This window comes from Liolophura sinensis, chromosome 6 (assembly GCF_032854445.1).
Source record: "Liolophura sinensis isolate JHLJ2023 chromosome 6, CUHK_Ljap_v2, whole genome shotgun sequence".
Taxonomy (NCBI): Eukaryota; Metazoa; Mollusca; class Polyplacophora; order Chitonida; family Chitonidae; genus Liolophura; species Liolophura sinensis.
Genome location: NC_088300.1, coordinates 61,838,533 through 61,861,617, shown reverse-complemented (window position 1 = coordinate 61,861,617; position 23,085 = coordinate 61,838,533). Strand labels below are relative to the sequence as shown.

Below are 23,085 nucleotides of genomic sequence, written 5' to 3'. Positions count from 1 at the left end.
GGAAAAAACGAGCATATTCATTGCATGTTGCGTTTGTCTTCATTTTGCACGTATAAAGCAGCCCCGATGGCTCAGCTGGTAGAGCGTCTGCTTCGGGGCGGTAGATCCAAGAATAATCCTGGGTCGGGTCACGCCTAAAACCTTAATGGCTTTGTAGATTTCTCGCATTAAGGGGACGGTGTAACGTCTGGTTGACACCCATCAGTATAATGGCTTGGTCGGAGCAGACGGTCAGTCGTATCATTGAAGCGGCACTAGATAAAATGATATTGTTGTGTTAACGCAAGGCCCAATGATCCTCTAAAGTCATATATCAAATTTTGAATTTTTTCAAAAAAGTCAGACATGGCTTTTTGGAATCGGCCCCTGGACGGCATAGTAAGGTCGCTTGTTTTTTTGGTCACAAGATAGCCCTGTGCAAGAAAGATAACCCAACTGTTCAGAAACTTAGCTCACGACACAGGGCTAATTTGGGACCGATTGCACTAATGGATTTATGACTAGCCCCGGCAACATTAAAAGTTATAATGCAATGTGACATTTATGACTCTCACTCGTGATATAGATTTCCTAGAAATCTCTCATGTCCTCAGTTTTACCTCCTGTGGTGTGACAATCACAAGACCGACAAGATCAGAAGGCATGAGATGGATGACAAACTCTTGAAATACCACAAATACTTTTGTGTTCTATATGCTGTATTTTTTAAAGATATTCACATTTTTAAAATAATCACATCACAAACCGATCTTCACAAACCAATCCTAAGGGCGATACCAGGATTTCTACAGAAGAAATTACCAAATATACCGTCGGTGACACAGAAGTACATTATAGTGATATTTATAAAAAATAAAGAAGGAACAAAACACAAATGAAATTTGTATATATGTATATATTTTTTCTCTTTAGTGATTCTCATCAGGGGAAAACAAAAAGCAGCCAATAATTTGAAAATGTATATAATATATTTAAAATATTCATATCATTCACCTTTACGCTCGTCTCTATTCAAACATTGAGTCAAACAACCATATTTTCATGTATATCAATATTTCTATATATACATTTACAGAAATCAGTCATGACGTGGACAGTTACCTATACATATATTTCACATTTACACGTCACATTATCATAGTCGTTTAACAACAACTGAGTTGAGCACTTAATTTGAACGAGATTGATATATCTATCTATTTGTACGTAAGGTGGAGAATTGTTCCCAGTCAGGTATAGTGAGAAAGTGCAAATTTTAAATTCCCAGCATAGCTCTGCACATTTTTCGAAGTATAAAACTTGGTCGAATCACCCGTAAACGTTATATGGTCATAAAAGAGATAGTTGCTTAGTAATAACATGCCAAAAATGCCCACTCGAAAACGCCAAGTTTTCGTTCAAACGAGGCACTGTGTCTTTATATTATCACATGGGAGATCAACGTTAGCCACAAAAATGTCTTTACTGACCTTCATGTGTGTATTTCTACATGATGTCAAAGTTTCGCTCAGGTTATCGTTGATCTTCCTGGTTGAGAGCACAATGTGGTTATCTAGCTATCCACATGCGCTGTGCATAGAGGAAGCATAATTTATTTATTTGATTGGTGTTTTACGCCGTACTTAAGAATACGACTCACTTATACGACGGCTGCCAGCATTATAGTGGGTGGAAACCGGACAGAGCCTGGGGGAAACCTACGACCATCCACAGGTTGCTGTCAGACCTTCCCACTTACGGTCGGAGAGGAAGCCAGCATGAGCTGGACTTGAACTCACAGCGACCGCGTTGGTGAGAGACTCCTGGCTCATTACGCTGCGCTAGCGCGCTAACCAACTAAGCCACGAAGGCCCCAGAGGAAGCATAAAGCTGAACGTTTGCTATATTGGTATATGTGCATAACTGCGTACTCAATAATTTTTCCAAAAGTTACATTTGTGGTGCAGGTGATTTTTCGATTTTATGACCTATACTTTGCTTAAGTGTATGTTTGGAGTTCTATAAGTCGCATGCTTGCAATATAACAGGAAAGAAGAGTAAAACAAACTGAAAAGAAGTAGCCTAACGAATGCGTCAGTATTTGCCACTCACAAGCGATAGTCAGTTTCGCTTCTTGAGGTGCACACGCAGTTTCTTGCACTGTGGCCGATTTCCCCCCTTACCATACCAGATCCTTTCAATTCACCTTAATCGTCATGCTTTTCACAAGATTTCTCATAAGACAAAATGACGTGAATACAGTCAATATGACTTGTTCTATCTTACAATTAGACATACATTCCCTTCCCCAAAGATAAGGCTTAACATATTCAGGGTGAATGTACATAAAGAACATTACTTGTCAGAAAACTTGTAGAAAATGTTTGTAAGCAAACACGTGGCGTTCGCTAATAATGCGGACGGCTCTTCTCTCATCGTTTTGCTATACAAACAAGTCGAAGTTTATCAGTAAATTCCATTTACAGTCAGTTGCATAATATGCATTGCAGGTGTATTAAAGGGATATTGAAAGTTGTTAGCTGAATGCTGCTGTAGGTAAAGAAAAAATGTTTTTACTATACAAACAAGCCGAAGTTTTCCCGAAATTCCACTTGCAGCAAGCTATATTCGAACATGTACGTTGTCTAGCCGAAAGTTGTTCAGTAAAAAACTGAGGCAATGTAGACTGGACGAAAAGCGGAAACAAATATTTCATAAACATTGGGATTTGGATAAGGTGTTTAGAAATTAATTTTATTTGTCTTTAATTTTATTTATTTGACTGGTATTTTATGCTCTAGAACATTCCACTTATACTACAGCGATCAGCATTATGGTGAGAAGAAACCGTGCTTTGAGGAAACCCCACGATCATTCGCGGGTTGCCGCAGACCTTCCCATGTACGAATGGCGTGGAAGATAGTATGAACTGGACTTGAACTCACAGCGACAGCTGGTGACTCTCCAGGGTCACTGTGCTGCACTAGCACACTAACGACTACGCCACGGAGGCCACCGGTTAAGTTATTTTAGAGTAAATTTTCAAGGTGATGCCTGCACATTTGATTTCTTTGTTTAATTTTCTTTCCTGACTTTGCTCTCATCAGCCAATTTCAAATCTTTAATAACTTATGAACTTGCATTCAATTTTATAAACACCTTGAAAAAATGTCTGTAATAAAGTATGGTGACAAAAAATAAAGGGCACAGTGACCAGAATTTATGGCATAATCAACAAATTATATGGCATTTTGACCAAACTGCATGGCACGGAGACTGTAATACATGGCACCATCACAAAAACGTGTAACGCAAATGTACAAAATGTGTGACTGAAGTTTCAAGTGCTGTTATTCGCTGGCTTGTGGGTTTTCTCGCGGTGCATCTCATCGCCAAAGGTCAAGGTTCATATCTGGTAAGGATGAGCAGGGTACTCGATCGTTTGACCTGTAAAATATAAGCAATTATCGGATTGATATTTTCAGTGGAATTACCAAATTTACCTGTAAAATCCATTTCATTTAGTGAAAACTGAACAAGGGGGTGATAGGTTGGGGTAAAAACGACTAAATCAGGAAGAGTTCTTAGTAAAAAATACTACGATATATGATTTACACTAACATTAACTGTTGTGGCTAAGGAGAATAGTGGTATTTGTCTCACATGGTTAAAAAGACAAAAACAAAAAAAAAAAAAAAAAAAAAACAAAACATAGTAAATTAAAACCTCAAAAGAGCATTGCAATTACTTTGATGCTGGATGGGTAGGTGGATTACTTGGTGTCGTGTCGAATACTTACCCTCCACTACTGGGGATGATGAAGGCTTTCGGTTGTATAGTCTCAATGTCGGGCATGTTATTGCAAATTACCTTCGCAAATGAAACTTTCCTGATCTCGGCCAAGCGGTCTAAAACAGAAAATAAATCCAGATTTAATTTGAGTAAGCAATATTTCGCATTCATTTGATTAAAACGGTCATTAAGTTAGATGGCGTCGTTTCCCGAAGACTTTTCCTGAAGGGACACGCCAGTATAACATAGTGATCAAAGCATCAGAAAAGAAACAGTCTATACAGCAAGTGCTCCAAAACATGGACGACAACGTTCGTGAATAAAATCTTGGCCCAAAACATTCAGCTGACACGCATTAACAAAAACATCGAGGAGAGTGAGGCAGCATCAGACTTCCAATAAGCGGTATTCAACCTCGGTGGAAGTATCGAGGAGCGACGAGAAGATTACGAGAAAAACTTTACTCCACTCGCTAAACCTCCTAGTTCACTAGAGATTTCCGCGGAAGTCGAATAAAGGTTATCAAGATTTCGTTCTGTCCTGACTGCTCATTATCGTTTTTGTAGTCCACTGACAAATCATCGACTTACCTTGGCGAAATCCAGTGAATTTGTTTTCATACCAGAACCTGTCTCCATCTCGTAGTCTTGAGAACTGTTTAGATAGGAGTTCTGCAAAGAGCGGTCCTACTGTTCCCCCAGTCACAGGGATTTCTGAAACTCCCCCACTCCACAGATCAATATCTGCGGGGCTTCTGTAGAAAGAAAAAAACAGAGAACTGAGTAAGACTGGATGCCGGCATATAACCACATCAATAGATGAACTGTAATTATATGCTGTTATCTGTATGATTCAGACGCTTACGGCGCTGAAATGCGTTGACTGTTAGACCCGTCCTTAACCAGTGAGGTTGTGTGTTCGAATCCTGCTCTGGCTGGTTCAAAGTTTATGAGGAAGTTGGTGAATGGCGGTGGTTTACTCTGGGGATTTCCGTTCTGTATCACCCATAAACCTGAAGCTCGTCATATAAGTGAAAAATTCCTGAGTACGTCGTAACAAATACATGTGGATAAGCTAAGTTTACAATTGTGAATGATGTAGACATATCTGTGTAAACGTAAAAAAAAGCTTCTTATTAGTATAAACTTATTCGAGGAAGGCCTGAAACTTAAATGACTGTATGATTGTTTTAGCATTGAATTGCTCTTACCCGTAAACATTGCTGAACCTATTCACAGTGTCTGGGGTCATATCCTTTAAGCCGTATTCCCGATGAGTGGACCACTCTTGCGGCACGCTCAGAGACACTGATCGCCTGAAGTCACCGTACGACGGTAGACCGTGGTCTCTACCTCGCTGAATATTCAGAGACGACAGGTCTAAACCGTTACTCTCTGTGGTTTGGAACATGTGATTACGGAGATCCACCCCCATGTGTCGATCACAGACTTCGCTAGCATCGGTCAGAGAGCCTCTGTGGAAGCTGGACTCGTGGGGCAAGATGGAAGCCCGACCTCCAGAACACCTCTTTCAATCGCAAATTCTTGGACGTTGGGCGTAATTCTTGTCCAAGAGCGAATGTTCGTCCCGTACCATACTGTGTCCGAATCGCATGGATGCTGTGGCAAAGGAGTTCACTAACGTCGGGTTAACACTCGCATTGTAGCCAGTGTAGTACCCGTTGGCCAAAGGCCACAGGTTGTATTTTGTCATAGCTGCTGGTCCTACAGTTACAGGGAGGTATTCTCTGTAAACAGTCTGCTGAATAAGAGCGATCACAATTTTCCTGGCTTCCTCAAATATCTTGTTGCTTCGAACGTTATCAGGGAGGAAGGCAAAGTTAGGTAACTGGGCTAGCTTTTTGGCGATTCGATTGTGTTCCCGATACCACACCATGATCGAGGCCACGAGACCAGGGGATTCAGACATCTTCTCGTCACCTGTAAATTGCAATAAATTACCTACTTATTTATTCATTGATTTATTGAAAATTTATTGGCTGATTGATCGATTGATTTATTTTTTGATTTATTGACTTATTTGTTTTTATTCACTTTAGTGTCTAACGCTCCACTCAAGTATATTTTTTTTACATATATGGCCATAGCCAATTTGATCGTCAAGGTAAAAAGGCGACCCCAGAAGAATTAGTGGTACGTTGTAACCTATTAGCTTGGATTAGCGGATGTATACTGAGTTCTTACCCGATTTAAGCATGTTCACGCCCATCTCAAAGGCCTTTTGGTTCGGATGTTTCTGGAAGGGACACTGATTGCCAAATGACGTCTTCAAAAGCCCTAAAACAAAGGAATACATTTTGACAGTCAATTACATGTCAAAAAGACCACAAGGAGACACAAGGCGACACAAGTTTTGTTGGCTTTAATATTAACATTAGGTTCATTAATATTCAACTTACTTTGACTGCACCATAGGACAAACATCTAAGAAAAGATTTTCTTAGAACGGGCTTGGCTAATTTAAGTTCAGAAAAGAAGGCTAAATAATTGAAATCAGTATGTTCAGTATCTAAACAGCATAACGAAAACTCAATAACTGATAGTCAATTTGCTCAATATCTCAGCAGGGGAGATATTTGGGTCCATACAGGTATTGTACCGACAGCCCTATTTGATGTCTTATTGTTACTGTACATACATCATTGTTTCAGTTTATACATGTACTGTACATACAACGGTGTTTGAATCCTTACAGGTATTTTACATACAACGATGTTTGAATCCTTACAGGTATTTTACATACAACACTGTTTGAATCCTTACAGGTACTTTACATACAACGATGTTTGAATCCTTACAGGTATTTTACATACAACACTGTTTGAACCCTTACGGGTATTTTACATATAATGCCTGTTTGAATCCTTACAGGTATTTTACATACAACGCTGTTTGAATCCTTACAGGTATTTGACATTACAACGCTGTTTGAATCCTTACAGGTATTTTACATACAACGATGTTTGAATCCTTACAGGTATTTAACACACAACGCTGTTGGAATCCTTTCAGGTATTTTACATACATCACTGGTTTGAATCCTTACAGGTATTTTACATACAACACTGTTTGAATCCTTACAGGTATTTTACATACAATACTGTTTGATGTCTTACTGTTGTTGTACATACATCACTGTTTCAGGTTTTGGTTTTGATATACGAATATTACCTTCCTCCCCTCTGATCGCCCCCAACTCGACCTTATCTCTGCCATAGACCTGTGTGCCATCAATGAAGGACGTAGCGATGTTCAGCTGCTCCCGCCGACCTGTCCGAGGAGATCAAACACACATCAGCACAACACAAGGAGACGAGAGATGCATCAGCAGAACAAGTGGAGACCAAATACACGTCGTCACAACAAGGGGAGACCAAATACACGTCGTCACACCAAGGGGAGGCCAAATACAATCAACACAACACACAGGGATCACATACACATCACAACACAGGAATTTTGGCAGAGCCGCAGACAAATGCATAAGTAAAATCTTGAAGAAACGTTTTAACCAGCCCAATACAGCACTGGCGGTAAAAATCTGGTTTGTTTTTAGAAAATCTAGAAAAGGGTTTTCTACTCCTGACTTCTTTCAGTGGCATTTAGAAGTTGAATTGGATAACATAGCAAATACGTGGATCACACCTTCTATTTATTCAGTGAGCGACGTTTCGGTGTAGGCATTAAAACCATTATCAAGCATAGTGCATCTGAAACTCTCAGTAATTAGTTCAAGATAGGTATTAATGCCGTTATCAAGCATTATTAGTCTATTCTGACTTGAACATGTGCTCCGTTCTCAAAGCGGAGTGGATGGGTAAACTGCAGGGGGTCTAGTAATTATTGTCTTTCCTATAACACATATATATTCATATATATTTATATATGGCAATATCCTACCCATAGGGACATTACTGTCTGAAATAAAAAAAAATACTATTATTATTTTTATGCATTTTATGCATACCGAAACGTCGCTCACTGAATAAATGGAAGTTGTGATCGATATATTTGTTATGTCTACTACGCTCGAAAGTCACTTATTTCTATTGGTTTTACTAGTCTTGCATGAAGTAACGCGTGAATGAAATCTTCACTCTTTCGCTTCAAGTAGTACACAATATAGTATTTTTACATCTGCAAATGTTATTCCTTCATCTATACAGGACTCACCACAATGCATGCCACCGTCGTATAAGTGAAATATTCTTGAGTATTGCATATTCTTGAGTAAAACATCAATAAAATCAAGTCTATAGAGGACCGCTTCATTTTAATCGTCATTTGTTTAGCTGACGAAAGATTTATAACTTTGCTTATGCTAAACGTGGAATAATTATTTATTTATTTGACGGGTGTTTTACGCCGTATTAAACCATATTTCACTCATACGACGGCGACCATCATTGTGGTGGGAGGGAAACGAGCAGAGCCCGGCGGGAAATGAACTTGGGAATAAGTTTATAACAATATATGGTTTGGAAGCAGAAATATGCTAACTCTTTGTTCACTACAATAACAGATGGTATTCAAACGTTTGGTATGAGGTGGTAACAGAACTAAATGTTAGCATGGTGTCTTTAAAGTCGAAACCGGTGACAGTCCAAAACTCACCAGATCGGCAGTTGATGTCGGTCACCTCCGTGGATCGGAAAAAGTTCATACACTTTCGCCCATATTGACTGAAGAAATCACTGGACGGGATTTTGATTGTAGCACAACGTTGTCTGAAAAAAAAATGATTGACATTTTTGCTTATTGACACTTGTTTATAGACTGCCATGTCTGGCAAAATATGCTTACTATTACACTAAAAGTTGTTAACGACGGGGATGTCAGTTACCGAGCAAAGATAGGGGCAGAAAATGGGTAACGAGCCACACAGACAATATCCCCAAAAATGCCTTAGAGCAAAACTAAATCCTGCCAAAAGTGTAAATTCATAAACAATATTAAATTCCGAACCTTGAACAGATATGTGCTAGAAACGTGAATTGATTGATTTAATTAATAGAATATATACATATATGTATATATTATGCTTCTACCTCCTCTTAAAGTTTCCGTATTATGGAATTAAGCAGACGGTTTTTATATTTACGGGGTTTACTTTTAAGAGTTGTACAAATATTAGGTTGTACAAATGTTAGGTTGTACAAATGTGAAGTTGTATAAAGGTTAAGTTGTACAAATGTTGGGTTGTACAAAGGTTAAGTTATACAAAGGTTAGGTTGTACAGAGGTTAGGATGTACAAAGGTTAGATTGTACAAAGGTTGGGTTGTACAAATGTTAAGTTGTACAACAGATAAATTGTACAAAGGTTGGTTTGTACAAAGATTAGGTTGACCAACGGTTAGGTTGTACAAAGGTTAAGTTGTACAAATGTTAAGTTGTACAAATGTTAAGTTGTACAAAGGATGGGTTGTACAAAGGTTAGGTTGTACAAAGGTTAGGTTGTACAAAGATTGGGTTGTGCAAATGTTATGTTATACAAAGGTTAGGCTGTAAAGGAGTTACTTACGTGGGAAGTTTCTCGTGGCAACAATTAAGTTTGGCTCCATCAGTTCCTTTAGATGACAGAAAAAACTACGTTAGAATGAAAATTGGTGGTAGCCGTGTAAATTCTTCAAACCACGTTTAACGAATTCGCGAGCACCAAAACTTGTCACTGCTTGCTTCATTTCGAAGCGCCTATGGTTTTGGTATAAAACACATGAACATAAAAAGTAGGCTTACACAGCTGTGTTATTAAAGGTATTCATCCATTGGAACAAATTATGCTTATATTGTAAATGTCCACAGTCTAGTTTCTAAGCGACCTGTCCAATTCGTTTACTCGAACAGAAGAAATAATAATAATAATAAGAAGAAAAAAAATCAGAAAAAATACACCCCCCTCCCAAACAACCGCTATTGCTGGTAAATTATAAACAAATCGGATCGTGTGAACGCTGATTGTAAAACCGAATTATTTTCATTTGATGAGTTCATACGACAAATTGTACGGTATGACCAGTCGATATGACAAATCACACGGTGTGAAGAGAGGATAGCACAAATCGCACAGGAGTGACAAGTCGATTTGGGAAATCGCACGGTATGACGAGTCGATACAACGTGTCAGTACGACGTGTCAATACGACAAATCGCTTGGCGTGAACACGGCTTTATAGAAATAGCGGGGAGCTAATCTGACAACAGGATTGCACTCACCTGCTTCCATCGGTGTGTCGGTCAAGTCGTGGGACAGAGCTTGACCAAAGTTTGTGTACATCATGGTCACCGAGGTTTCCCTGATAGACGAACTGGACGCGTGAACGATGTTGCTGACCAGACGAGCGTTGGGTAACGGGACATTGTTACGCCCAGTCTGACGCGGTAGATCGTGCCTAGGCAGGCCATGTACAATTCCTGATAGCAGAATAGAAACACGTGTGGGCTAAAAGATATATACAGATGAACATAAAAGACAAAAAATAGAAAATAGAACAAAATAGAAAGCAAAACAAGAGTAGTAACGACTGTTTGACGGTTGGCAAATTATCACATTGGCCCCTTGTAGGTATACCTCAGTTAGTGTTTTGTTCTATCTTTTCATGTAAATGTTGAACTAGTGAAGTTTAAGTAAACGCACAATCCTTCATATTCCTTTACACCTCCATCTGGGACACAATGCATTATTATATCAAACACTGAAAAATCAAGTACACTTTTACAGACGTGTCTCAAATAACCTCTTCGTTTTCAAGGGACGACAACGTCTTGTAAACATTTTCTACAAAAATGCAAGTTTTTCAGGGGATTTCAAGGACACTGACTTTCTCTTTGAAAGTCTTATTCCATGACTAAAATAATTGACATCATGAATGTTATAGTGGTTGGGGGAGATTTTCGTCATTATCCGTACCCACTAAAGCTCACCTCTGCCATAGAATGCCGGTAAATCTCGGGCCAGGGGAATGTAGGCGGAGCCCCAGAGTGGGTGAGCCAGATTGTTGCAAGTTCCGTCCACAGTCCGGTAGATGGCGTTCGGGTCACACACTGGTTCGACAAATGGACACTTTAGTCCGCTGTTTCGCGCTGCCGGAGAGTTGATAAAGGTCGCCGCAGAACTTCGCACGCCTCTGTGCCTGTAAGCACGAATAACAGATATGTTTTCCTTGACGGTTTACACGGAATATTTACGTGATCTAGATCTCGTCCTGGCTAGAAACTGTATAAAGTCAAACTGACAGAACTTTTGTTTCTGAATGAATTATTATGGTTGAAAGTTAAAACCGAACTATTCACCTTGCAATCGCCATCACCCAGTTCATGACACGACAGGATCTGGCGAGCGCCGCCACCGAGGTTCCTCTGGTTTCTTTTGCCGCTCCCAGAATGCCAGGTGACAGGGATTTAAAGTCAGGCACCGCTGTGTCCACGCCTAAGCACGATATAAATTTTGCCAATCTCTGTTAATTAATTGTTCACATTGTACATCAAATGTCTGCAGATTTGTCGGTGGAGTGATTAAGTGAAAGAAGAAGAGATTTACCCAGTTTTAGATATCAATTTTTAGATAGCCATGTTGGTTCACTTGACAAAACAATTCCATGGCCTGGAGAGTGCCTATAATTATACATTCATATATATATATATATATATATATATATATATATATATATATATATATATATATATATATATATATATATATATATATATATATATATATATATATATATATTTCATTTGTATGACGGCGGCCAGCATTATGCCGGGAGGAAACCGCACCGTGAAATTCCTTTTTTCCAAAGTGACAGTGCTAGATCTATAGCATAGATACGATAATCAGCAACGTCATGATGAAGGTGTATCTTGTGGTGTTGTGATATCACAGGGCTAAGACAGAAGAAAGAGGTAGTGGAAAAATGCTAGTGCCCACCTGTAAATTTTCTTTGCGCCAAGATACTCTCTTCAGTTAGCAAAGCATTTTGGCCTTCTTTGACGATGGTATCCACCGGTGTTTCGAGGTATGTATGGCCGGAAATCAACCGTCTTCGGAAATGGCTCGGCGGTGGCCTTTCATACACATTTCGCCGATTTGTCGGTAGCTATAAAACAATACAATAATGTATTTTGACATTCCCCGTACATATTCATCATCTTGGGCTGATTTCACAAAACAAAGCGGCCCATGGCCGAGTACATGCAGTTACATGTAGGTGCTTGAATTCCCATCGCTGCAGCACATAGGTGGGAGTTCACAATTTCCCGGTTGTCTTTTTTAAACCACGTTCATGTTATTTGGAAATAAAAGTTTGGAGGACATACAAACTGTCTGATTGATTGGCTGATTTTAATTTGATCGGCGTACTCAAGAATTCTTCACTACTACCATTTCACTTCGCTTCTGGTCATTTGTATGGGCGGAGAAAACCACAGTGTTCTGGATTTGAACCTCTGACCTCATTGGTCTTGGGCCAATTGGTCTTGCGGGGAACAGCGGCGAAGGCGTAGGAACCAGCGACCACCAGCCCTCCTCACCTCACCGTCCGTCTCAGGAGTGATTTGATAGATATATCCTGGTGGAGTCAGTACATACCGTTGTAGCAACAACATTCGTAATCACCTCACAAAACTGTAGCACGGCCACAACTAGTAGGCCGGTCTGCTGCCTGCAAAATGACAGAAACAATGGCAATAATCATTAGATTTCCCTTTGTTGGCTGGGCTTATATACAGCTTGGATATATATGTATATAGATAGATAAAAATGAGATTTGGGGAGGATTGTTCAAAAGTGTATTATCTCAAGCATGACTTAAAAGATAGTTGATCTTCCAGCAACCTCTGGATGATCATGAGTTTCCCCCGGGGCTTGGCCGGTTTCTTCCCGTCATAATGCTGACCAGATGTTTTACGGCGTATTCAAGCATATTTCACTTGTACGACGACGGCCATCATGGTGGGAGGAAAGTGGACAGAACCCTGGTGAAAATCATGATCATTCGCAAGTTGCTGACAGACATTCCCATGTACGACTGGAGAGGAAGCCAGCAGGAACGGGACTTGAAATCACACCGAACGCACAGGTGGGAGACTCCTGGATCATTGCGCCGTGCTGGCGTGCTAACCCCTGAACGCGGACAGAACAGTAGAATACGACCGTTAATTACTTCGTTAATTGTTTTAATTTTTTTCCTGGTGTATTTGCTGATGCTGATATAGCAGAAGTGTCAACATAATCCTGTTGTCGAGCATTCATTATAACATTTCACATATCTTTATGGGCAAACGTAAAAGCAGACAAAAAAAAATCAGGAGAAAAAATTTAAAAAATATCCATAAAGAATTATAAATAACAAACTGAATACAGGCTATTCTGCGCATTGCACTCTACGTTTTTTAAATGCAATATGGATACGAAACATTTAAATATTTTAATGAAACATACACTTTATGAATAAATGATATTAATGCCACTTTAGCAGCTACTTTAGTAAGTGCTCATATAATGACACCTTTGTCTGGTAATTTTATAATTTAACTTGCACGTCCCGATGACCTTTTTGGTAGATCTGTTTCATTATTATATTTTTATTGTTCTTTATTTTTTTCTGATTCTGATTCCTCGGTCAGATAGACATCTCTGACCGGAAAGAATTGGGGCAAGTGTGGTCGCTAGGTAGGCTGTCTGCAAAACCTCCTAAAAGAGCAGGTTGAGGATAACCTCAGGCGCTAAAATGTGATTTAGATCTAATCCACTAATTCTGAATCTTAACCTGCTAATCACCACAGGTCATGGGATATGACTAATTCGCTAAATATAAAACTCCCCCTCCCTCCAAAAGTAAACCAACAGAAAAGAAAAAAATTCCAGCGAGACTTCATTCGGTAGTTGTGTAAAACTTTTTCGGCTGAGGGAAGTGTCACTAAATGGGGATTGTTGTTCTGAATGGGGTTTATCGCCCTGATATTCTCAGCAGCATTGTTCATAGCCACCTGTGTTAACCCAAGCACGTTCGTGACGTCACAGGGGTATATTACCCTTGTCTCTCCCACCATGCTGACGCGGTACAGCGCCGTGGGGGATACATAAACTGCTTGATTTCTGACAAGTTCACTAAATTCCCCAAAAGTGCTACAGGAGAAAGAAGGAGGACTTTTCTGCGGCTCTCGGTAATGAACAATTTCAAGCACATTGACATCTAAACACTTGATTCGTGCAACGGTGTAGCCTACCACAGACTGGTGAACGAGTCTGACTGACACCATGTAGGCTACCTGTTGTACTTTGTTTCCCAAATGCCCTTATTTACGTGCCGTAGTTAATTACTTTCTATCCCTATATCGCCCTTGTCTTACATTCATGTGTACCTATAAATTCCCCTCTGTACACACCGAACACCGTTTCTTTATGATGACTACTCTTGCACGTTCAAGTTGTTGTCATTTTTTCAATTGGTTACACGTGAATCTGTGCTTACCAACTCATTGATGTTGGGCTTGTTTCTTTTTTTTCCTGTTTCAAAGGTTTTAGTATACGAATGCTATAAAGTATAGCGCAAGTATATAGTAGCATCACTTAAGTCATAACTCACGCAATAAAATATTATAAACTATGAACGTGTCTGATGACTGTTTGGGTGAAATAGTGTGTAGTGACTGTGTGTTGTGTGCTAACATTGTGTGTAGTGACTGTGTGTGGTCAGGTGATGTCGAGTGCAGTGACTGTGTGTTGTTTGCTAATATCTTGTGTAGTGACTGTGTGTGGTCAGGTGATGTCGTGTTTAGTGACTTTGTGTTGTGAGCTAGTGTCGTGTGTAGTGACTGTGTGTGGTCAGGTGATGTCGTGTGCAGTGACTGTGTGTGGTCAGATGATATCGTGTGCAGTAACTGTGTGTTGTAGCTAATGTCGCGTGTAGTGACTGTGTGTTGTGCGCTAATGCAGTGTATAGTGATTGTGTGTTGTGAGTGACTGCGTGTAGCCAGGTATTGTCGTGTGCAGTGGCTGTGTTGTGAGATAATATCGTGTGTTGTGACTGTGTGGCCTGGTGTTGTCGTGTGCAGTGAATGTGTGTGATCAGGTAATATCGTGTTCAGCGATGGTCCGGTAAGGTCGTGTGCAGTGACTGTGTGTTGTGAGCTAACGTTGTGTGTAGTAACTGTGTAGTCAGGTAATATCGTGTGCAGTGACTGTGTGTGGTCAGGTACTATCGTGTGCAGTGCCTGTGTGTGGTCAAAGCTCAGGTAATATCGCGTGAAGTGACTGTGTGTGGTCAGGTAATATCGTGTGCAGTGCCTGTGTGGTCAAAGCTCAGGTAATATGATGTGCATTGACTGTGTGTGATCAAAGCTCAGGTAATATCGTGTGCAGTGACTTTGTGTGGTCAAAGCTCAGGTAATATCGTGTGCATTGACTGTGTGTGGTCAAAGCTCAGGTAATATCGTGTGCAGTAACTGTGTGTGGTCAGGTAATATGGTGTGCAGTGACTGTGTGGTCAAAGCTCAGGTAATATGGTGTGCAGTGACTGTGTGTGGTCAAAGTTCAGGTAATATCGTATGCAGTGACTGTGTGGTCAGGTAATATGGTGTGCAGTGACTGTGTGTGATCAAAGCTCAGGTAATATCGTGTGCAGTGACTATGTGTGGTCAGGTAAAGCTCAGGTAATATCGTGTGTAGTGACCGTGATTTAGTAACACTGTGTTTAATGGCTGTGCCTGCTCAGAGCTTATGTAATATCCATGCAGGGGATGTGACATTTTAGGGCTGGTCTATTAATGTCACCCTCAAATGATTTGATAATCATGATAAATATATCACCTTCATGGGAATAGCTTGGAAAGGTTTCTTGACCTTCAAAGGTTAAAACTAATTGAGGCAGTTCAAGTGTTAGGCGTTTTTGGATGTTGAAAAACTGTATGACAAAAAAAAGAGACTGCAGCCTAACCTACAACGTTATATTTTTATACGTGATCGAATTGCCTAAAGCACCATACGCCGTCAATAACTCATGTAAATATCCATAAAAATACGGTAATCTGATTAACCCCAAATTTTTTTATATTTTTAAAATTACTTTCGGTCACACAGGCTTGATTTGAGAGGTAATTTCATAGTGAACTAGGACCTCTACGATGATTCTTATATAGAGTTACATTATATAAACATATACGTACTTATCCAAGGTGATACACGTGCAGAAAAATGCTGTAATATAAAACCTAGTTATGTATCATGCATTGGGGAAATTACTTAGGGTTTTGCGAAATATACCACGTTGTGCGAATGTTTATATAACGGGAGCTCTTTGAAAATCACGTATATTCTCATTCGAGAGCCCGGGGAAAACCGACGACCATCTGCAGGTTGCTGCAAGACCTTCCCACTTTGGGCCGGAGAGGAAGCCAGTATGAGCTGGACTTGAACCCACAGCATGGTTGAGAGGCTCCTGGGTCATTAAACAACTGAGCCACGGAAGCCCTACTGTAGTAATCTGTGTTACAGAATATATTTCGTCAGATCCGTTAATTGGGAATTGACACATTTAATGACAATTTTACGGAATTATTCCGATGTTCATAATGTTCACCGTTAATCCGTTCTACTCAACGCAAATCTTTGCTTGTCTTGCAAAATACTATTTTACATGCTTGGGTTCTGGACAGAGCCGAATGGAATATATAGAAAATAGGAGAAACATTTTTGTTACACCTTAAAAGCAGTAAAGAAAATGAAAACGATGTCTGCTTGAATATGTGAATAAAATGGTTACACATCATGATGAATTAATATATGAGAAGTACTAGCCAAAATCACGTAGGCCTTTACATGCATATACAAACGACATACGGATTCCCTACCTTCAACAATGGTAAGATCATGAATCTAAGACTATACTTCCTGATTAGCTGTAATCCAGCGAATAAGAAAGGATAGGTACTGGTTGGACCACTGTCCGTATATTGTTAGCGTCGAGAGCGTGTATATGCGACATGACATCCCTGTGAGGCAGCACTAGTACCCTAATTCTTTTAAAATTTGGGACAGATAGTAGTAGTGTTGAAAGTAGAATATTACATTTCTCTACTAGCCTTTTGGAAAAGTAAAGGTACGAGTATATTGTTTCATAGATGGTCTGACCATGTGACAAAAAAGAAACTCAATATCCCTGCTAAAATTACATATATACTGGCGAAAATGAGCAGACCTAGATGTCCCAAATTTTAGAAGAAATGGAGTGTAGTATGAATACACATCGGCATTGGAACACCCATCGGTTACAGGATGGAAATTGTGTTGAAAGGACGACAAATCCTTTTCCACCTCTCTCTCTCCTCTCATACCCTCCTTAAAAATGTTTGTTTACTCTCCCTTTTGACTAAAGCTTACATTTGCGTTTATTAAGCTGACATAGATATGTTTCTTTGAGTGAAGAGTTTGCTGACGCGATTACACCGTGGCCTATATCCTCTGGCATGTGGACCTAATTTTTCACACTGACAAATCACAGTAAACCCTTCTCTTTGTATAGTTTCTCCATCTGATGAATATGGTGTAATGATCATGACATCCTCTGCAATCTACAGAAATAATTGTTCTGAAATATTTCTCTGGTGACTGGCGCTTGTGTAACAGTATCCTGCTGTTTGCTATTATTATAATAAGAATTTCATTTCTATTTGAGTTATGTTGTAATAACGAAAAAACTACATTTAGGTTCTATCTGAATTATGTTGTAATAACGAACAACAAGAACAAAAAAAAAACGCATTTAGGCTCTATTTTAATTACGTTGTAATAACGGGGGAAAAAGCATTTAACCGAGCCGACGGCGACTGTGTGATGACTGACGTCTAGTCATGTATAAAAAGTGGGATACAGCCACTTGGTAGTAAAAAAAAATAAAAAAAAGAAGAAAAGAATAGAAAAGCTAAATCGACAATAAAAACAAAACCAGACAGCAAATCCGTATGAAAATTTAATTAATCTGTAATCTCATTACTTAGACAAGATATAAACTGATGTTAATTTGAGTCAGTATATTTTCGATGATTATGGAAGACAGGTATAGGGTTACTTACCATGTCAATATTTTCCCCATTGTACTTTCTCAACTGTGCGAGGAGACCAGTACGATTTATCTCCGATGGGTATCACTGCCTTACTGGTCAGCAGACAGAGACCGGCTTGCTTTTAACACAAACTGAATTTTTTTCAGAATATCCATGTATGTATATTGTATATGCTAAAAAAAACCCTATCTGCCGAAAGCCTTTTTCATTGGCCTTGGGGCAAAACTTCATTGAATTGTATTTTTCTTTTTCTGACATATATAAATCTACAAGCAGTCATGTTTGAGAAACCGGAACAAATCTAAATTTATCAAAACTCAAACCAAAAGTGGAGCAGATTAGTAAATGTTGAAATTTCAACTTTCAAGATCTCATCTGATAATAATAAAAAAGATATCCATTAATCTGATAACCAAAAAACGTGCAGGCCTTCAAAGCAAGTCTATGATACCTTCTGCATGCGCCTTCTGAGTGTGGAAATACTTGGGAATTTATACATGAGGGGAGAGGGAAGCCATTGAGAGGGGTATAGGGAGGCGGTGATGAAGAGGATTAAGAAAGAAAATAGCAGAAGGTGTTGGAAAGAACGCAAGAGAGAAGAGAGAAGCTGGCTGAGAGAATGGAAGGGAGAAGGTGGTGGACAGAATCGAAGAGAGAAGAGAAAAGGTCGTGGACAGAATGGACGGGAGAAGGTGATGGACAAAATCGAAGAGAGAATTTAGAAGGTGGTGGAAAAAAATCGAAGAGAGAAGGGAGAAGGTGGTGAGCAAAATCGAAGGGAGAAGGGAGAAGGTGGTGGAAAGAATCGAAGAGGGAAGGGAGAAGGTGGTGGAAAGAATCGAAGAGGGAAGGGAGAAGGTGGTGGAAAGAATCGAAGAGAGAAGGGAGAAGGTGGTGGAAAGAATCGAAGAAGGAAGGGAAAAGGTGGTGGAAAGAATCGAAGGGAGAAGGTGGTGGAAAGAATCGAAGAGGGAAGGGAGAAGGTGGTGGAAAGAATCGAAGAGGGAAGGGAGAAGGTGGTGGAAAGAATCGAAGAGGGAAGGGAGAAGGTGGTGGAAAGAATCGAAGAGGGAAGGGAGAAGGTGGAAAGAATCGAAGAGGGAAGGGAGAAGGTGGTGGAAAGAATTGAAGGGAGAAGGTGGTGGAAAGAATCGAAGAGGGAAGGGAGAAGGTGGAAAGAATCGAAGAGGGAAGGGAGAAGGTGGTGGAAAGAATCGAAGGGAGAAGGTGGTGGAAAGAATCGAAGAGAGAAGGGGGAGGTGGAAAGAGTCGAAGAGAGAAGGTGGTGGACAGAATGTGGTGGGAAGGCAACTGGAGGAAATACGGATATACGTTTTGTGGTGATCAGTACAAGAAGGCAATAAAAAAGAAGGAAGGTGGTAGAAACAAATATATGGAAATGGTGGTGAGAAAGAGAGAAGGTGTTGGAGCGGAAAACAAGTAGGTGATAAAAAGGAAGACATAGAAGTGATGGTGTTGAAGACAAGTGGTAGCGGAAAGAAAGACACAAGCCCAATAGAAAGAAAAATAGACGATAGGGAATTGCGACGGGAAATATACAGGTGGTAGATAGAGACGTTTGCAGTAAAGGCGGTGAGAAATATCAACACCCAGGTGGTGCTGATAGATGTAAGGATGTAGGGAACTATAAGAAAAATTTCCAGTACAGGTGATGGGAAATAGAGGGAGGTGGTGAAGAAAAAGACTTGTAGTAAAGGTGTTGAGAAAGGCCTGGAGGCGTTACTGAGAAAGAGCGGTGGTGAAGGCAAAGATTTCAAGCAAAACTGGTGAGAAAGATGTGAAAAAGGGTGCTCAAGTGGAGGGGAGGAGATGGTGAAGAAGGTTTACAAATTAGGCTAATCCATGGCTTCCAAGGATTTCTCGTCTAGGATCTAGTCTTTAATAGACTACAGACAGGCATGGTTATAGCATTGTGATTTATCACTGGGATTTTCAGCTTAATACTTATAATGTCCTACATTTGCTTGACACTGGGATTTTCAGCTTAATACTTATAATGTCCTACATTTGCTTGACAAAATTAGAAGTTAGCATCTGTATTCAGATTTAAGTCCAGCAATAATATTACACGTTAAGGATTAAAAGAAAAGAATACATTTATACAAACTATACATTAAATGAAAGAGCTATACAAACTGTGTGGAATTCTTTTTTTTTTTTTTGCAGTTGCAGTTGTTCAAAACTGTTTTAAGACTTAATAGCAATTTTCTGTACGTCATCTTTTAAGTCTTGATATATACTGAAACACACTCTGAAGTGGCCGTAATTAAAGGGAAAAGAAAACTTAAAACTGATGTAATCATCATGCACGGAATAAACCAGTAACAATTCCACACGGATTTTTTTCATTCGTTTAACTTGTTTATAAATGTAGTCAATCTTTAATTCCTACGGTGGGCTTTATGGACCATGTCGGTTTGAAACAAAGACAAAGCGTTTAGGTCAAACCGAGTATTTTATTTTGTAACATTCATTTCATATCTAAAACTACATGTATATGAAAAACAAGAATAAAAACTCACCAAATCCCATTTCAGGATTGCTACTCTTCAAATATTTCAAATTTACAGGCTTTTTTGAGTCTTTTAGTTCCAAAATTCACATTTTCCATCCGACATGTCTGATCATAATACTGCACTGTGGTTAAAATATAAAATCATTCTTATGTTTGAAAAAGTTAAAAGCATTCCGCGTTAGAAAATTTTAAAAAGTTTATTTCCAATTCTGGTCTAAAACAATAGCATTCAACTGGGTTTGATCTGATGGATTCTGATCTTCGATATGGAGTTTTTAAGTGAAGTTGAAAGATTGTTTTTCTTTGAATAATCGTTTTATTCACCCCTTTCTACCTCACAACTTGTACAAACCTTGCCATGGCAATAAAGGCTGATATATAAATTTTTATATAGTTATTCGCTCCGAGACGTAACAGGGAAAGCAGCATATATCAATAACAATATCGAACCTGATAGCATGAATTAAACTATTCAATTTGATGCGCAACATGCAGATGACTATAATGAAAATAAGTGCAGGATAAAATCATGTCAAAAATCTAGACAGCGGCCTACGCTTGGATTACGGCAATAATGAAATTAATATAAAAAAACGCTATTCACGAGAAAAAAGTTACTGAAACTTTCGGTAGATTAAACAAGAAAAAAATCCCAGACAGCAATTTCCTCTTCCTAATTAATTTCATCTAAAATATAACATAAAGCCACAACCTTAATTAATCATAACGCAAAACTGTAGACATAGAGTCTGTTATATCGATTTCCTTGGGCCAGTTTGATTTCAGTTGTACGTCATTGGCACAGTTAAACTTTCTTTCTCAAATAAGCATGGTTTAGTTTAACTCAAATGTCAGATTCTTTCAAAAAAAAAAATAATTAAGTTCAGGCTGTACGCCAGAGGTTTGTCAGGTACCTGGAAAGGGGCAGTTGTCTTTTATAACTTTACGGATTAAATAAGTAACGACATGAATAAAATACTGGTATTCTCTTATCATTTATTCATTTATTTAAATTATTTTAATTATTTATTGATTTATTTATTTGATTGTTTATTGTTTTGTTTTGTTTTTTGTTTTTTGTTTGTTGTTTTTTTGTATCTTAGACGTTGGCGGTCAGTTTCATGGTTGGAAGAAAAGGCTGTCCTGGATAATCCGCCGACCTTTCTGGCATGCTTTTAACGAACTTTCCAGCATGCGTTCTCTTATACTATGACTGTTGTGTATATAGGAGAGGTAATGGTAAGGATTCATGGTGGCGGTTGAGTGGCGGTTGAGGGAGGGGGTGGTGAAATACGTGAAATCTAAATGTAGGAAATGTGAAAGGAGTCAATGAAAGAGGAAAGGGAAGTGAAATAAATGTGAAAGTAAGGTATGATTATGTGGTTGTGGAAGAAAATGAAATAAGTGTGTTTCTACAAAAACGTGTGACGTGAGTATGCCAAAGGGTGAGGGAGTTGACAGAAAATGTGAAAAACATGTCAGGCAGGCACGTGAAATGCACATAACAAATACCCCGACAAAATCGATAATATACATTAGTATGATTTAATAATTAGCTCCTTACAAGATCTGAATTAAATAATTGTATTTGAATAATTAACGTATATGGAATAGAACCAGCAGTGGGGAAAAAAAGATACACACAATTTATATTTGTGAATAGTGCTGTCGATGTTTGACCTTCATTCCAAAAGCAGCTACCGGGCACATATCTAGTGTATTGATTTATTTTTTCTCGCCCCTTCTCACACCCATTGACCCAAGACAACCCTCCTACGACATTTGGTGTGGAGCCATAGCGAAACCAGCCATGCAGAGCACCAAGTCGTGTGCATCGAAGTGTTGCACGATAACATCTATGAGCCAAAAGCAGTTCAATAATGGTATATATTTTCAGACAATATATAACCAAACATATTGTATCAAGGCTTTGGGATGGTAAGGCGGGTAATAGGTCCGAGACAGGTGAGATATAGAAAATGCAAATTTCAAAACTCCGTCACAGTGCTGTAAATTCCTGAATCGAAAGTATAAAATTTCATCGAAACGTACTTCAGATGGCTAATGAAGAAATGTTTTTCTAATGAAACCTATCAAGAAAGCACTCTGGAATAAAAATAATGTATCTCAAGCTCTGCATTCTTAATTTGCTATGTATGAAGACAGAAAAGTAGTATTACTAAAACTTTCAAGTATCTATTTCGAGTGTTGCCGAAGGTTTGTTTCAGTTAACATTTGTAATCATAAATGATCCTTATTTTGTGAAATTTTATTTAAAAGTATGGTCAAATGCAAATTTTTCTATTTTGTTTAAGTTTTTTAATGAGTACACGTACCAGAATTATTTGTGAACATATAATCTCGAGTTTGAGTGCATCTTTCGAAGTATCGTGTTGGTTCTATTTTTTTTTTTTTTTAAATCAATAATTTCTGAGACCATTTATTGGAGCTATGCATTCACCATAGTAATTCATTACGAGGACCTCGTTGGGCAACATGTCCCACATGTAACACGTGCGACTTGCAATCCATCTGACGCAAGAAATCAGGAGTTCAAGTCTAATCTTTCGTTGCTAGTCTTGTTTGCTCAGTCATATATTCACAATTCTTTTGAAACTCGTTTCAAAAATCAACTTCTTACAGATCTGAAGGGAGGAGACATTAGCCAATATATTTATGTAAAAAAAAAAAAGACA

The 23,085-nt window shown here is 39.0% G+C and overlaps 1 protein-coding gene across 1 annotated transcript; it reads right to left on the bottom strand.

The window, feature by feature from the left end:
• Positions 1-3,365: 3,365 nt before the first annotated feature.
• Positions 3,366-17,882, bottom strand: LOC135467411 (thyroid peroxidase-like). The gene is made up of 15 exons (XM_064745185.1): positions 17,863-17,882; positions 12,380-12,452; positions 11,083-11,246; positions 10,714-10,922; positions 10,006-10,203; positions 9,314-9,359; positions 8,406-8,518; positions 7,692-7,709; positions 6,963-7,061; positions 5,976-6,068; positions 5,370-5,711; positions 4,982-5,165; positions 4,362-4,525; positions 3,779-3,887; positions 3,366-3,426 (listed from the first exon to the last, which is right to left on the bottom strand). Exons 1-15 carry the CDS (start codon positions 17,880-17,882, stop codon positions 3,366-3,368), a joined length of 1,893 nt encoding a protein of 630 aa, XP_064601255.1.
• Positions 17,883-23,085: the final 5,203 nt, after the last annotated feature.